The sequence below is a fragment of the Agelaius phoeniceus genome, chromosome 7 (genome assembly GCF_051311805.1).
Source record: "Agelaius phoeniceus isolate bAgePho1 chromosome 7, bAgePho1.hap1, whole genome shotgun sequence".
NCBI lineage: Eukaryota > Metazoa > Chordata > Aves > Passeriformes > Icteridae > Agelaius > Agelaius phoeniceus.
In genome coordinates, this window is record NC_135271.1 from 49,463,619 (window position 1) to 49,478,040 (window position 14,422).

Consider the following 14,422-nt stretch of genomic DNA (forward strand, 5'->3'; position numbering starts at 1 on the left):
GGGGCTGGGGGGAGGGAGGAGGAAGGGAGAGAGGGAGGAGTGAGCGGAGGAAGAGGAGGGAGGAAGGAGCGCATGTCCGCAGGGTCTGCGCATCGCAGAGCCTCCCGACCCCCTTGGATTCCTGGGTCAGAGGTACGTTGGGAAATAATAACTTTCTTGTAATGATAAAGCTTTGCGGCTTTAGGATTGGAAGGGTGAAGTTTTTTAGTTGGCGTTTGCCGCGTTTTCATTGCGTTTCTTTCTGGAAGGTGCTTCTTACCCATGAGGTTGTGCCTTTACCTGCACCTGGCCGGTTTTACCATGTGCAAAGGCACGATCTTTTTCTCTCAGTTTCTCCCTTCGGTCCTGCAGTGAATTTAATACTGTAGCTACTCACATGGCAGATTTTACAGGTTTCTAGAAATAACTGACAGCAAAAAACCCTCCTGATGTAAGTATTAAACATCAACAGGTTTCTTAGTTGCCCCTGGCTGACTGAACTCAGCACGGTTTGGGTTTTGCAGTGAGGAGCAACTGATGATTAACGTTTTATGGGCTAATTGCAGCTTTTCTGCAAGAATGTTCCTCACATAACGTGCAAAGTCATCCTTGCTGCTTGTCGGACCAGGATTTTCCTGCATTCTGGAACTGCTTGTGAGGAAGGTGCTTTTGCAGCGAGTCATTTAAAGTTTGCCTGCTACATTTTAATGTTTTTATAGGAGCTGACCGAAAAATGAAAGCCCTTAATGTTTCCACGAGTGTTCCTTAGGCAGAAAAGGAGTCATTACTCACTTTGTGCAATATGCAGGATTTTGCTGCTGGCCCAGACCTTGTGCTGGCATTTCTGCTCTTTAGCTCCTTCGGTGTTTTGTTAATTGCCTTCAAGAACATGTGCTGCTGTGTATCAGAAATTTAAAGTTGAGTCAGTTACAAGGTATTTAACCTGGAAATATTGTTTGTTTTCCCTCCTGCTCCTTGCAGTCGCTTGAGTGGTGAAGGAGGCAAAGCCTTCACTGCAGATTTCAGGAAACACTTCCCTCAACTCTGCAAGGTGTTCAAGGTATGGTTTTTACGCTCAGTTCTCTTACACTTCAGTGAACAAAGATATATTTTGGTGGGCAAGGTCAGTGGGCATTGAAAGACTCGAATTTCGGTTCATTTATAGAGTCAAAGAATCATTAAGGTTGGAAAAAACCTCTGAGTCATGGAATCCAACCTTTAATGGGAATGCAGGGTAGTGGCAGAGCAGGAAAGGGGTTTTTGGGCCAAATAGATCTTCCTTGTGATGAGGAATAAGTGCATTAAAAACCAAAATGCTGGGACTCGGATGTATTCAGGCAGCATCCTACAGTTCAATCTAATCTTCCAGCCAGGAGAGATAGTGTGTTGTGGCTGCCTTAGAAACATTTCACAATATGCAGAAAATGTCAAGGGTTTGTAAGCAGTAGTGTAAAGGTTGTTCTTGGCCTTTTTTCCCTTCTGTTTCAGAAGCCTAAAAACAATTGGAGAGTCAAGTGAGAGAACATAACATACACAGCCAAAGTGAAAAACTTGGGATGTTTGGGATTTATTCCATTAAAGGTGTTTTTATTACAGAGAGCAAAAATGCCCTCAGCACCTCAAATTGTTTCACTGATTTGGTGTGTACAGAATTCAGGGAGGGTTTCCTGCCTGGGTGGGTTTTTCACCAAGTGTTTGCTTTTTCCAGCTTCCCAGCAGTGTTGGTATTCAGACAATAAACTCAATATTTCTCAGTTACTTTTCTAACCAGAGATTCTGTGGATTTGGGTTTTGTTTTTTTCCAGGCACACATTTCCAGTCCAAACTTGGAGCTCAGTAATGCAGCATTGCAGGCCTTGGGCTTCTGCACTTTTAATTCAAACAACACAGCTGAATTATCTGGTAAGCAAACAGAATGTGACTATAAATATACACATCAGAGCTCTTTCTTTATGTTTTTCTTAGCATTTGTTTTAATTTTGGCCAGGTTCTGTCTGTAATATGAGCAGTGTGATCAGTTCATTAATTGCATCATGTTCACAAGTGTGGTGATGGTTTTTCATGGTGTTACACTGATTCTGTTTCACTAACTCCTGGTTTCATTAAATGCTTTGGTAGCAATTAGTACAGTAATTAGTTGTGTGGAATTGGTGATTAAAAGAAAATATTCTTGTGGGGAAAGAGTGAAGAACCTATTTGTAGGATTTCTGAGTGCACAGTAGAGCTTTCCCATATTTTCCAGCTTTTTTCTGGGAGATTTCTTTGTTCCATCAAATCATGGAGTGGTTTGAGTTGGAAGAGACCATTAAAGGTCACCTAGTCCAGCCCCAACTATTTCAGATTAATCCAAAATCTTATGATCTGCATTCCTAGAAAGTGCTGAATCCCTTTGACAAAAGGTTTTGCTTTTGAGAGCTTGGGGCTTTGCCTCAAGGTAAAACCACAGGTTTTTGGTACCAAGGGGGAGGGCATTTTTCCTGTTTGAAGTTGGTTTTTTTTTGGTTCTTCTCCTCCACTTTTTCAGTGTCTTCTGCCTTCCTGTTGTGCAGAATTCCCCCTGATTTCCTGTGAGAGCAAGGCATTTCTAATAATGTCTGTCTGCTGTCTTTCTTTCCTCTCATTTTTTCGAACCAGTTGATAAATGACAATTTTATTGCAGAATGTCAGGCCCCAGAAGTCACAAAGCCCTGGAAACAATGGGGAGTTGGAAAGGGAGGGAGGACAAGCAGCTCCTGTACCTTTGAGTGTACTTGGACTGGGGGAGAGGAGTGAAAGTGTCCTTCCATTTCTGTGATTGTGAGATCATTCACCCACAAAGTGCGGATTTGCAATAAATCAGACTTTTTACCCTTGAATTGTAAAGGAAGACATGATTTCTCCATCTAAGTCCTGTATTAACCTTATTAATTTTAATATAATGACCTACAAATTTACCATCTTCAGTAACAAAAATTTACCACAAATTTAGTAACAAAAATTTTTATATAATGTAACAAAACATTTATATAATGACCTACAAATTTACCACCTTCAGTAACAAAATTTACCACAAATTCAGTAAGAAAAATTTACCTACAAATTTACCACCTTCAGCCTCTTGTAGGCTCTAAAATAAATTTATGTCAAGTTACGACCAAAGTGCTGCTAAATTCACTTAAAATCCGAGAAGTTTTGAATAATCGAATATTCATCTTTAGCTCAGGTGTATTTAACTGAAGCTGTCTTCTAATATTATGGGTTCTTAAAAAGGTAATACAGATGCACTGCTTTATTATATTAATTTCATTATTTTATTTTTATATATATTTATATATATAAATATATATTATATATATATTTTAATATATAAATATATATTTTATATATATTTATATATAAATATACATTTTATATATATTTTTATATATAAATATATATTTTTATATATATTTTTATATATAAATATATATTTTATATATTTATATATTTCTATTTACATTATATAATTTTTATATATTTTAATATCTTTTATGTGTATTTTTATATTTTTCTATATTTTATCTAGTAATATTTATTTTTATATTATTTATAGTATTTATATTATTTAATTTATTTTATTCTATTATATTATACTAATATTTATATTAATAAAGAATATTAATAACGATATTGATAAAGAATATGAATTTATAATATTAATAAAGAATATTAGTATATTAATTTGTATATTATTAGTGTTAATTCACAACATTTTCAGCTTTCTAGCTACTTTAGTAGGACAGAAACTGCTCCAAAGTGCTGTTTAAGGCAGTCAATCACTGGGACTTGCAGCTGAATGGGTTCTGGGCAGTGTAGGTGAGCAGAATGACCTGGGATTGTGTGAGGGTTTGTGTGCTCTGCTTGCAGGCACTGAGATGCAGGAGCTGCTGGCAGCAGTGAACAGCGTGGCTCTGAAATGCTCGGACAAGAACACTCGCACTCGGGCCCTTTGGGTCATCTCCAAGCAGGCATTTCCTCCTGAAGTTGTCAGAAAGGAGGTGAGTTTCTGCACTGCTCTTGTAGTGGCCTCCTTTCTCACAGAGAGGAGGCTTCAGAAATTGTTTTAAAGAGGGTGAGTTCCTTCATTTCTCATTTCGCTGCTGTCTTTTCCTAGGGAGAGGAGGCAAATTGGTTCTCACTCTGCACTCAGTAGCTTTTGAATCCAGAGGTTATTTCCCATCAAATCTGACAGCCAACTATCAATTCTTGGAAAACCTGAGCCATGAATTAGTGCTCTCCTTGAGGGGAAAGCTGCAATGTGAGCAGTTCTGTCAGAAAGCGATGAAATAGCACAGGGCAGAAAAGTTATGAATATTCCAGTTTAAAACAACACCTGGCACAATCCTGGAAAATGAAATGTCACAATTCCAGCTCCTCCTGGAATTCTTTGTATGCAGGTGCTCACTGTGCTGTTCTCCTGTTTCCTCAGGTGTCCAATATTCTCTGTACCCTGGAAACAATCCTGACTAAAGGAGAAGTTCAGTCTGTTGTGGTTGAATATGAAGCACTTAATGTCATTATACGGTGAGTGCTTGTGGGATCTCAGCACATCGTTCCCGATGTCCAGAGATGCCAGGAGAACCCTTGGGGGTCTCAAAAATCCTAGAATGTTGCCAAGAGTGTTTGGTGGCTTGATTTTGACCCATCCACAGAAGTAACAAGAGTTTGAGGACATGAGAATCACTTTAGAGTACAAAGTGTAAAAGAGACACATTTAGAGGGTGAAATACAGACTTTAAGGTTTTTGGTACAGGGGGGTTATGGAGACACGATGGAGGGATCAGGGCGTGTCTCGTCCTTCTTCTTTCTTCTTCTTGTCCTCCATCTCCTGTGATGATGTTGGCACTTGGGGATTGGTTTCTGGTGAAAGTACACTTGTTAACATGGGTGAAAAGCATTGGGAAATAAAGGTAAATATTGTGTACGTAAATTTTAGTATAAAAAGACATGACCGCCCCATGGGTGGTCAGAGAGTGCCTGTGACTGCTTGCAGATCAGACCTCTGTTGGGCAGACAGAAAATTTTGTATTTAAGAAATAATAAAGAACAAGTGCTCTGCAATATTCCATTGCCAGCCTTTATTTAAGGGGGGGAACTCTCAGGGAACACCCAAGTGGCACTGAATGTTCTAAAGACAAAACTCTACAGCTCCTTGGGTTGTTTATTCTGTTCAGGGTTGTTTTCCTCCAGGGCTGCCCTGGTTTTCACTGGGCTGGAGGCTGTTGCTGAGTGCTGTGGGTGGGATTTGGGATGGGAATGGTGCTGATAACACCAGGGCTGTTTTCGTTAGTGCTGAGCAGAGTTTGCTCTGAGTCAAGGACAAGGGGACACAGCTGATCCCAGCTGACCAGGGGATATTCCATGGAATTGTGCCCAGGGTGAGCTAGGGAGCTGCTGGGCTGTGCACCACTTGTTTTGTGTGTTATAATTAATTCAAACACTGCCTTCATCATAATGTCATCATTCTGAAGCAGAACTTTGACAATATTGCTCTCATTTGTAGTGGCTCTTTGGGAATTATTTCCCATCTCTCACCTGTGCTTCCCAAGTCATGTTCTTACATTTTGTTTCCAGAACCTGCCTGCTTGAGAAATTCTCTGCCATTATTTGGGGGTTTATTCAGAGTTATCTCATTTAGAAATAACCCCTTGGCAACACGTTCTAGTGCAATGGTTCCCATAACACTGTTGAAATTCCTGTCTAATTCCAAAAGTGACTTTTTAGGACCATCACTGTGAGCACATTGTTCTGGACAGCAGAACTGAAATGCTCAAATTTTTATCTGTACTTAGAGCTAATTTAATTCCTGTACTAGTAAATACATTGAGCTTGTATCTTCACTCTTTTTGAAGCTTTCTCTTAAACTTTTGGCATCTGGTTTGAGCTGCAGATCCATTTAAAATAGTTCTTTTAAACAGTTCTTGTCCTCTGGCTTTAATAAAATGACTTGAAAGGCAGAACTTTCCCTTAGTGCAGCAAATTCTCCATAATCTGCAGGGATGGGGATTTGACTTTTCCTGAGGAAAAGGGGGACTTCAAAAAAATTCCAGGATTTCTGGATTCCAGCTAACTTGAATATCTGCCAGATATTCCCATTTTTGCACATTTTTTTGGTGTGGGTGTGCTGGTGGAAATGTGTGAATTTTGTCATGCTGTGCTCCGACAGTTTGGGAATAGGAGGATGAAATCAGAGCTCTGACCAGGTCAGTGTTGATGGAGTTTGTCCAGAGCTGGCTTGGGATTTGTCCAGAAGCTTCTGGGAGTTGTTCCCAGCTGTGTGGGAGCTGCCTGGGAGCTCCCAGGGATTCTTCATGGCCAGACCTGTCCTGGGCTTTGTGCATTCCTGGCAGGCTCCTGTGCCCAGATTGCTGGGATAACATGGAAAGCACAGCTCTGCAGTCAGGCTCTTGTGCTTTGGGAGAGGTTTGTGGGAAATAACACTTGAACCTTGCTGGTTTAATCCAATCTCAAAATAAAATTCATTAAAAAAATTTGGGATGGTTTCCTATAAATCCTGGATTGGAGTTTTTATGGATGACACTAAGATTGATACAAAGATAATTTGAGTTCCTGAGCTGCTGCTGGAGATCAGTAATCCCTGTTTTTTGGGGATTAAAAATAGATTTAAAAATTTGGGATGGTTTCCTATAAATCCTGGATTGAATAAATTCCTATAAATCCTGGATGGATACAAAGATTGATACAAAGATAATTTAAATGCCTGAGCTGCTGCTGGTTTCCTATATATCCTGGATTGAATTAGAGCTTTTATGGATGATACAAAGATTGATACAAAGATAATTTAAATGCCTGAGCTGCTGCTGGAGATCTGTAATCCCTATTTTTTTGGGATTAAAAATTGATTAAAAAAATTTAGAATGGTTTCCTATAAATCCTGGATTGAATTAGAGCATTTATGGATGGTACAAAGATTGATACAAAGATAACTTGAGTGCCTGAGCTGCTGCTGGAGATCTGTAATCCCTATTTTTTTGGGATTAAAAATTTTAATCCCAAAAATTTTTGGGATTTTAAAAATTTGGAATGGTTTCCTATAAATCCTGGATTGAAGTAGAGCATTTATGGATGATACAAAGATAACTTGAGTGCCTGAGCTGCTGCTGGAGATCTGTAATCCCTCTTTTTTTGGGATTAAAAATTGATTTTAAAAATTTGGAATGGTTTCCTATAAATCCTGCATTGAAGTAGAGCATTTATGGATGATACAAAGATGGATACAAAGATAACTTAAATGCCTGAGCTGCTGCTGGTTTCCTATATATCCTGGATTGAATTAGAGCATTTATGGATGATACAAAGATTGATACAAAGATAACTTGAGTGCCTGAGCTGCTGCTGGAGATCTGTAATCCCTATTTTTTTTTGGGATTAAAAATTGATTTTAAAAATTTGGAATGATATCCTATAAATCCTGGATTGAAGTAGAGCTTTTATGGATGGTACAAAGATTGATACAAAGATAACTTGAGTTCCTGAGCTGCTGCTGGAGATCTGTAATCCCTATTTTTTTGGGATTAAAAATGCATTTTAAAAATTTGGAATGGTTTCCTATAAATCCTGGATTGAATTAGAGCATTTATTGATGGTACAAAGGTTGATACAAAGATAACTTGAGTTCAAGTTAAGTTAACAATTTGGAATGGTATCCTATAAATCCTGGATTGAATTAGAGCTTTTATGGATGATACAAAGATAACTTGAGTTCCCGAGCTGCTGTTGGAGATCTGTAATCCCTATTTCTTTTGGGGGATTAAAAATTGATTTTAAAAATTTGGAATGGTTTCCTATAAATCTTGGATCGAAGTAGAGCTTTTATGGATGGTACAAAGATTGATACAAAGATAACTTAAATGCCTGAGCTGCTGCTGGTTTCCTATAAATCCTGGATTGAATTTAGAGCATTTATTGATGGTACAAAGATGGATACAAAGATAACTTGAGTTCCAGAGCTGCTGCTGGAGATCTGTAATCCCTCTTTCTTTTGGGTTTTTTTGGATCCAGGCTGATGGAGCAAGCCCCAGCCCAGATGGGAGAAGAGGCTGTGAGGTGGGCCAAGCTGATCATGCCCCTGGTTGTCCACTCAGCTCACAAGGTGCAGTTAAGAGGTGCCACTGCCCTGGAGATGGGGATGCCCCTGCTCCTGCAGAAGCAGCAGGAGGTGGCAGCTGTCACCGAGCACCTGATGACCACAGTGAGTGCCAGTGCTGGGCTCTTGGGGAGCATGAATTTCATTTTCTGTGCATTGATAGCAGCTTCTTCATCTCAGTGGGTTCAGTGGGGAAAAAATGGAATTGGAAATATTGACTGCAAAACAGTGCCCAGCAACAAAGGGGATGGGAGACAGAATTTGGAAGCCTGAGTGTGGAGAGGGGGCAGAAAAGCAGGGGATGCTCAGCATTTTCCATGGCCTTTAGGAGCCCCCATCCTGTGCAGCAGCAGCAGCCCCTGGGTGTCTTTGATGAAACTTTGCATGTTCCCCTTCACTTCCAGGACTGGCCTTGCTTGGCTCATTTATTTTGCCTTATTTTCTGCTGAAAAACCCAAAACCCAAGCAAACAAGGTGTTTTTGGGAGCAGGGCATGTTTTGGCTTTAGAGCTGGAGGAAATGCAAATATTTGAAGAGATGAATTTTACTCTGTTGGTTGCCTCTGTCAATAAGAGCCATAAATTTCAAGTGAAAAGGGAATCAGGAGGTGGAAAATGCTGTGTGGTACAGAATGGAATCCTTCTGATGTACAAACCTCAGAAATGCTGCTCCACTTCCTCATGGCACCAAAAGCTGTGGATTTTGTTAAGCAAAACAAACTTGTGCTTAGTTTAGGTATATAAGTTATATCTATTTAATTGTAAAAAATATATAATCTCAAATCTTGTCTGTTGGTTGTGTCCCCAGACATTGGTATGGGTGTGTCGTTTTTAGAATATTTTAAATCCGTTTCTTGCAGAAATTCTGTTTTCTTTCTGCCTGCAGAAATTAATCTCCGAACTCCACAAATTGTTTTCTTCCAAAAACGAGACCTTCGTGTTAAAGCTGTGGCCCCTGTTTGTCAGATTGCTCGGCAAGGTGAGCAGAAATGGAATAAATCCTTGAGCAGAGGAGTTTGGAAGAGCAGGAATCCCTTTTAATGGTGACTTTCTTCCTGCTCAGACCCTGCATCGCAGCGGCAGCTTCATCAACTCCCTGCTGCAGCTGGAGGAGCTGGGCTTCCGCAGCGGCTCCCCCGTGGTGAAGAAAATTGCCTTCATTGCATGGAAGAGCCTCATTGATAACTTTGCTCTAAATCCAGGTAGCTTTCAAAAAAAAAAAATTAAAATTTAATATTTAGCCTGGTTTGTTTTAATATAAGTCATACATAGCTGGAAGAATACGCACACTGGAATGAATGATAAATACGTTATGTGTGTTAATGCAGACCTGGAAAAAATAATGTATCTGTTAGATATTTGTAAAAAAAATATATCTGTTAGATATTTGTATATCATCATCTTGCAGAAAAATTCATGGTCTGCGTGCATAACTAAAATTCAGATTTTTGTTGGTTTTTTTCCTCGTTTTTGTTTTTCTTTTCGAAGCAAGGTGATAGTTTGATCATTTGTTCTATCCTAATTTTTCTGCTGGCAATGCTAGAAATAGGATAAAATTAGTAAATCGTGTTTTGTAGTGCTATAAATGATCCAAACAGCAGTGAAATAGAGAATAAAATATTCTGTATGTTTTATTTGGGATGGTGTGGTATAACTGGAGTAAGGCAACACCTCAGGATTCCAGAAGTGTTAAAAAAAAGTTGTTTTAAAGGTGTAACCTGAATCTGGACAAGTTTTTAGTCTACCTTGTGTCAAAATGCAATATTTTTTACCTTGATTGTGCTTCTCTGTTCTGAAGAGAAAACTCAGTGTTTGATTCTCCTGTCCCTGGAGCAGATGGGACCTAACAGAGCAGGCAAGAGGGAATTTCTTCTGTTTATCACAGAATCCCAGCCTGGGTCAGGTTGGGTCCAGCCTCCCTCCTGTGGGGGTCAGGTTGGAATGCAGAAAATTGAATTTCAGTCTTTGTATTGAAAATAAATACTTGATTTTTTTCAGAGCTGTTTTAAGCAATAATTAGAGCAGTAAGAGAATTTAAAAGCTTGGTGTGGTTGAGTTTTGCAAATTACTGTTAATTGAATTTGAAGCTAAAAGATATCGGGGAAAAAAACCCCAATGATTGAATCAAATTTTGCTGAGCTGTGGTTGAATAATCTGAGTTGTTTAAAATGCACCTTTTGGACCCCCCAGACATCCTGTGCAGTGCTAAGAGGCTGAAGCTGCTGATGCAGCCCCTGAGCTCCATCCACGTCAGGACAGAGGCTCTGGCCCTGACCAAGCTGGAGGTCTGGTGGTATTTGCTGATGAGACTGGGGCCTCACCTGCCCTCCAACTTTGAGCAGGTAACCAGGGGACAGCAATCCTGTAAAATACTTCTGCTGCTTCCATTTCTGCTTTGTTTCTGAAATCAAACTCCCTCAAGGAGCCAGTTTGTCCTGGTGTGACTTACAGATTGTGTAGAAGGGATATTTGGGACTCACAGCCCCAAAATTTTGGAGAGTCTGTGGCAATGTCCTTTAGCATCTCTGAAAACCTGCCCTGAGTGCAGTCATGGACTATAAATGTGTTAAATAAAGGCTCTTTTCTCCTTTAAATAAAGGCTCTCTCCTCCTTTCACCAAGGAGGTGTGGGCTTGGAAAAGGCTGCCACAGGAAAACTGGTGAAAGACCATAAATATTTGGGAAGATAGACAGAAAAGTGATGCAGGTGTTGCATTTCTAGTCACACTGTAAGTGGAGTGGGCCTGTTTCTATTCAACACCTGGACTCCATTAAATTAATCTTCAAGATTGGGAATAAAGGGAGGGAAAAGTATTTTCTTAGGCTTATTAAAACACACTGCATCCACCAGGAATTTTTGTTTGATTTAGACATTCTAATTCATTCTAAATACCCAGAAACTCTTGATTTGTGAGCAGCAGCCCAGTCTGTGCTGACTGCAATGAGTTTTTGGTGTCCCTTTGCAGGTCTGTGTCCCTCTAATCCAGAGTACCCTGAGTGTGGACCCTGCTGCCTTCCCAGGAACGCCCTCACGGCCCAACAACCCCAGCCTGGGCCCAGCAGCCCCTGGGCAGAAACCAGGTACTGAAACATCAACCTGTGGGAATTCCAGCTCCATTTCATGTGCAGGGACTCACCTCTTCTGTTTGTCATGTTCTGCTTTCCCATTTCTAATTCTTGCTCTTCAGAACACTGGGTTTGCTGCATGGTCACTGCATGATTTATATGAGGGAAAGTGAAGCTGTTGCAGTCACTGTTTAAAGTTTTTAAAGTTGTGCCAGTCACAGTTTGAGGACCAGTTTTAATGGCCTGAATTGTGTTCTCTGTTGCAAGGGAGCTCTGGTTTGCAATCCTCTTTTTTCATTTATATGTGCCCTTTTATTTCTGTAGCATTTTTAGTTTCTGCCTGAATAGTAGAAAACCTTGGGATGGTTTGGGTTGGAAAAGAACCTTAAAGCTCATCCAGGGACACCTCCCACTGTCCCAGGCTGGCCTTGGGCACCTCAGGGATGGGCATCCCACTCTGCCAGCCAGAAATTCCTTCCCAATATCCCAGCTGACCCTGCCCAGGGCTGATGATCCATCAGGAATTTTAATGCTTTAACCACATGTGAAACCACCTCTAGTTTGCATTATTAACTTTATTCTGGACATCCCTTGAATAAAGAACATTATCCAAGAAAAGTCCAGAATATACTCAATAATGCAAACTTTTTTATTGAAAATCAAAATGCCACCTCTAAATATCCAATAAGGAACTCCTGGTTTTCCTTCCCTTTCTGGAAGCCTCCATGGCTTGTGCCATTCTGTTCTGCTCTCATCAGGAGCCTCAGGGATCCTGGGTTTGGGGAGTTCCCTGTTCCAAGGAAAAGTTCATCTTGGTCAAAGTATTTTGCCAAGTTCTCTTAAATTTGTGTTCCAGGTGACAGAGTTGGCCAAAATATTTCGCCAAAACCTCTTAAATTTCTGTTCCAGGTGACAATTTCCAATGGAAACTGTTTTGTAGCAGCAGATTTATACAACTGCTCAGTGGCTGTGTAAGCTCAGCTTCCATGGAGATTTGTATTGCCAAAAAAAAGAGATTTTGGCATCCTAGAATTTACAATTTTGGGGCAGATATTTAAAAAACTGGGGAAAATATGGCAGTGATGGCAAAGCCCAGTTAGCTGAGAATCCTGGCTGTCAGAGGTGCCTTCCAGCCAGCAGCACTCTGTGATTTGCCCTTTTCCTGGGGAATTTGGGGCTTTTCCCTGGAGTTTCTGTGATGTTCCCTGTCTGTGTGCCCTCCCTCAGGTCCTTTGCTGTTGGTGAGCCCAGGCACACCCAGGGTGGCCCTGAACAGCCCGGCAGGAGGGCAGCTCTTCCCTTCCATCCAGCTCCTGGCCATGGAGATGCTGCTCCACTTCCTCCTGGGACCGCAGGTCCTGGACTTTGCTAAGCACAACAAGCTCGTGCTTAGTCTAGGTACATGAGTTTTCTATTTCTATTTACAAATATATGGTTTATAATTGCATATTTCCATTTACAAATATCATTTATATTATATATATTTATATTTACAAATATCTATCTATTTCTATTTACAAATATATGATTTATAATTGTCTTTCTATTTACAAATATATGATTTATATTATATATATTTATATTTACAAATATCTATATTTCTATTTACAAATATATGATTTATAATTGTCTTTCTATTTACAAATATATGCTTTATATTATACATATTTATCTTTACAAATATCTATATCTATTTCTATTTACAAATATATGATTTGTAATTGCATATTTCTATTTACATATATATGATTTATAATTGTCTTTCTATTTACAAATATATGATTTATAATTGCCTATTTATATTTACAAATATATGATTTATAATTGTCTTTCTATTTACAAATATATGATTTATAATTGCCTATTTATATTTACAAATACATGATTTATAATTGTCTTTCTATTTACAAATATATGATTTATAATTGCCTATTTATATTTACAAATATATGATTTATAATTGTCTTTCTATTTACAAATATATGATTTATAATTGCCTATTTATATTTACAAATACATGATTTATAATTGTCTTTCTATTTACAAATATATGATTTATAATTGCCTATTTCTATTTACAAATACATGATCTATAATTGCCTATTTCTGTTTACAAATACATGATCTATAATTGCCTATTTCTATTTACAAATACATTATTTATAATTGCCTATTTGTATTTACAAATATCTTTATCTATTTCTATTTACAAATATATGATTTATAATTGTCTTTCTATGTACAAATATATGATTTATAATTGTCTATTTACAAATATATGATTTATAATTGTCTTTCTATTTACAAATATATTATTTATATTATACATATTTATATATACAAATATCTATATCTATTTATATTTACAAATATATGATTTATAATTGCCTATTTCTATTTACAAATACATGATTTGTAATTGTCTATTTACAAATATATGATTTATAATTGTCTCTTTATATTTATAATTGTCTATTTGTATTTACAAATACATGATTTATAATTGTCTATTTGTATTTACAAATACATGATTTATAATTGTCTATTTCTACTTTAAAATATATGAATTTTATAGTATATATATATTTACAAATATATGATTTATAATTGTTATTTCTACTTTAAAATATATGAATTTTATAGTACATTTATATTTACAAATATATAATTTATAATTGTTTATTTCTACTTTAAAATATATGAATTTAATAGTATATTTATATTTACAAAGATATAATTTATAATTGTCTATTTCTACTTAAAAATATATGACTTTAATAGTATGTTTATATTTACAAAGATATAATTTATAATTGTCTATTTCTACTTACAAATACATGAAATTAATTGTATATTTATATTTATAAATATATAATTTATAATTATATATTTATATTTACAAATACACAGTATATATTTATATCTATTTAACTGTAAAAACTATATTTGTGTCATCAATCTCATCTCTTAGAATGAAATGATTTAACCTTATAACTGTTGTCAGTTTTAAGATATCCTTATGTTTAAAATGCTGTAAACACACAAAGAATTTATTATTTTTAAGGCTATTTTCCCAGTACACTGCAAAGTAAGAGGTTTATGGGATGTGTTTTTTTGTTCTTGTAGAGCCTCTGCAGTCCCCACTGATCAGTAGCCCTTCTTTTTTTTGTAAGCATGCCAGCACTCTGATAAATGCAGTTCAGGATGGCTTTCTTGCCATTGGAAAAGAAGTTCCTGGTAAGGATTCAGTGCTG

At 37.6% G+C, this 14,422-nt stretch overlaps 1 protein-coding gene across 1 annotated transcript in view; it reads left to right on the forward strand.

Moving 5' to 3' along the window:
- Nucleotides 1-14,422, forward strand: part of RIF1 (replication timing regulatory factor 1) — a 41,895-nt gene that overhangs the window by 448 nt on the left and 27,025 nt on the right. Inside the window, exons 2-12 of the mRNA XM_054636575.2 lie at nucleotides 961-1,039; nucleotides 1,785-1,881; nucleotides 3,865-3,995; nucleotides 4,427-4,521; nucleotides 8,020-8,209; nucleotides 8,990-9,082; nucleotides 9,167-9,305; nucleotides 10,294-10,445; nucleotides 11,069-11,183; nucleotides 12,396-12,566; nucleotides 14,295-14,405. Of these exons, the coding sequence (XP_054492550.2) occupies nucleotides 961-1,039; nucleotides 1,785-1,881; nucleotides 3,865-3,995; nucleotides 4,427-4,521; nucleotides 8,020-8,209; nucleotides 8,990-9,082; nucleotides 9,167-9,305; nucleotides 10,294-10,445; nucleotides 11,069-11,183; nucleotides 12,396-12,566; nucleotides 14,295-14,405 (1,373 nt within the window). The remainder of the gene's footprint in view (nucleotides 1-960; nucleotides 1,040-1,784; nucleotides 1,882-3,864; nucleotides 3,996-4,426; nucleotides 4,522-8,019; nucleotides 8,210-8,989; nucleotides 9,083-9,166; nucleotides 9,306-10,293; nucleotides 10,446-11,068; nucleotides 11,184-12,395; nucleotides 12,567-14,294; nucleotides 14,406-14,422) is intronic.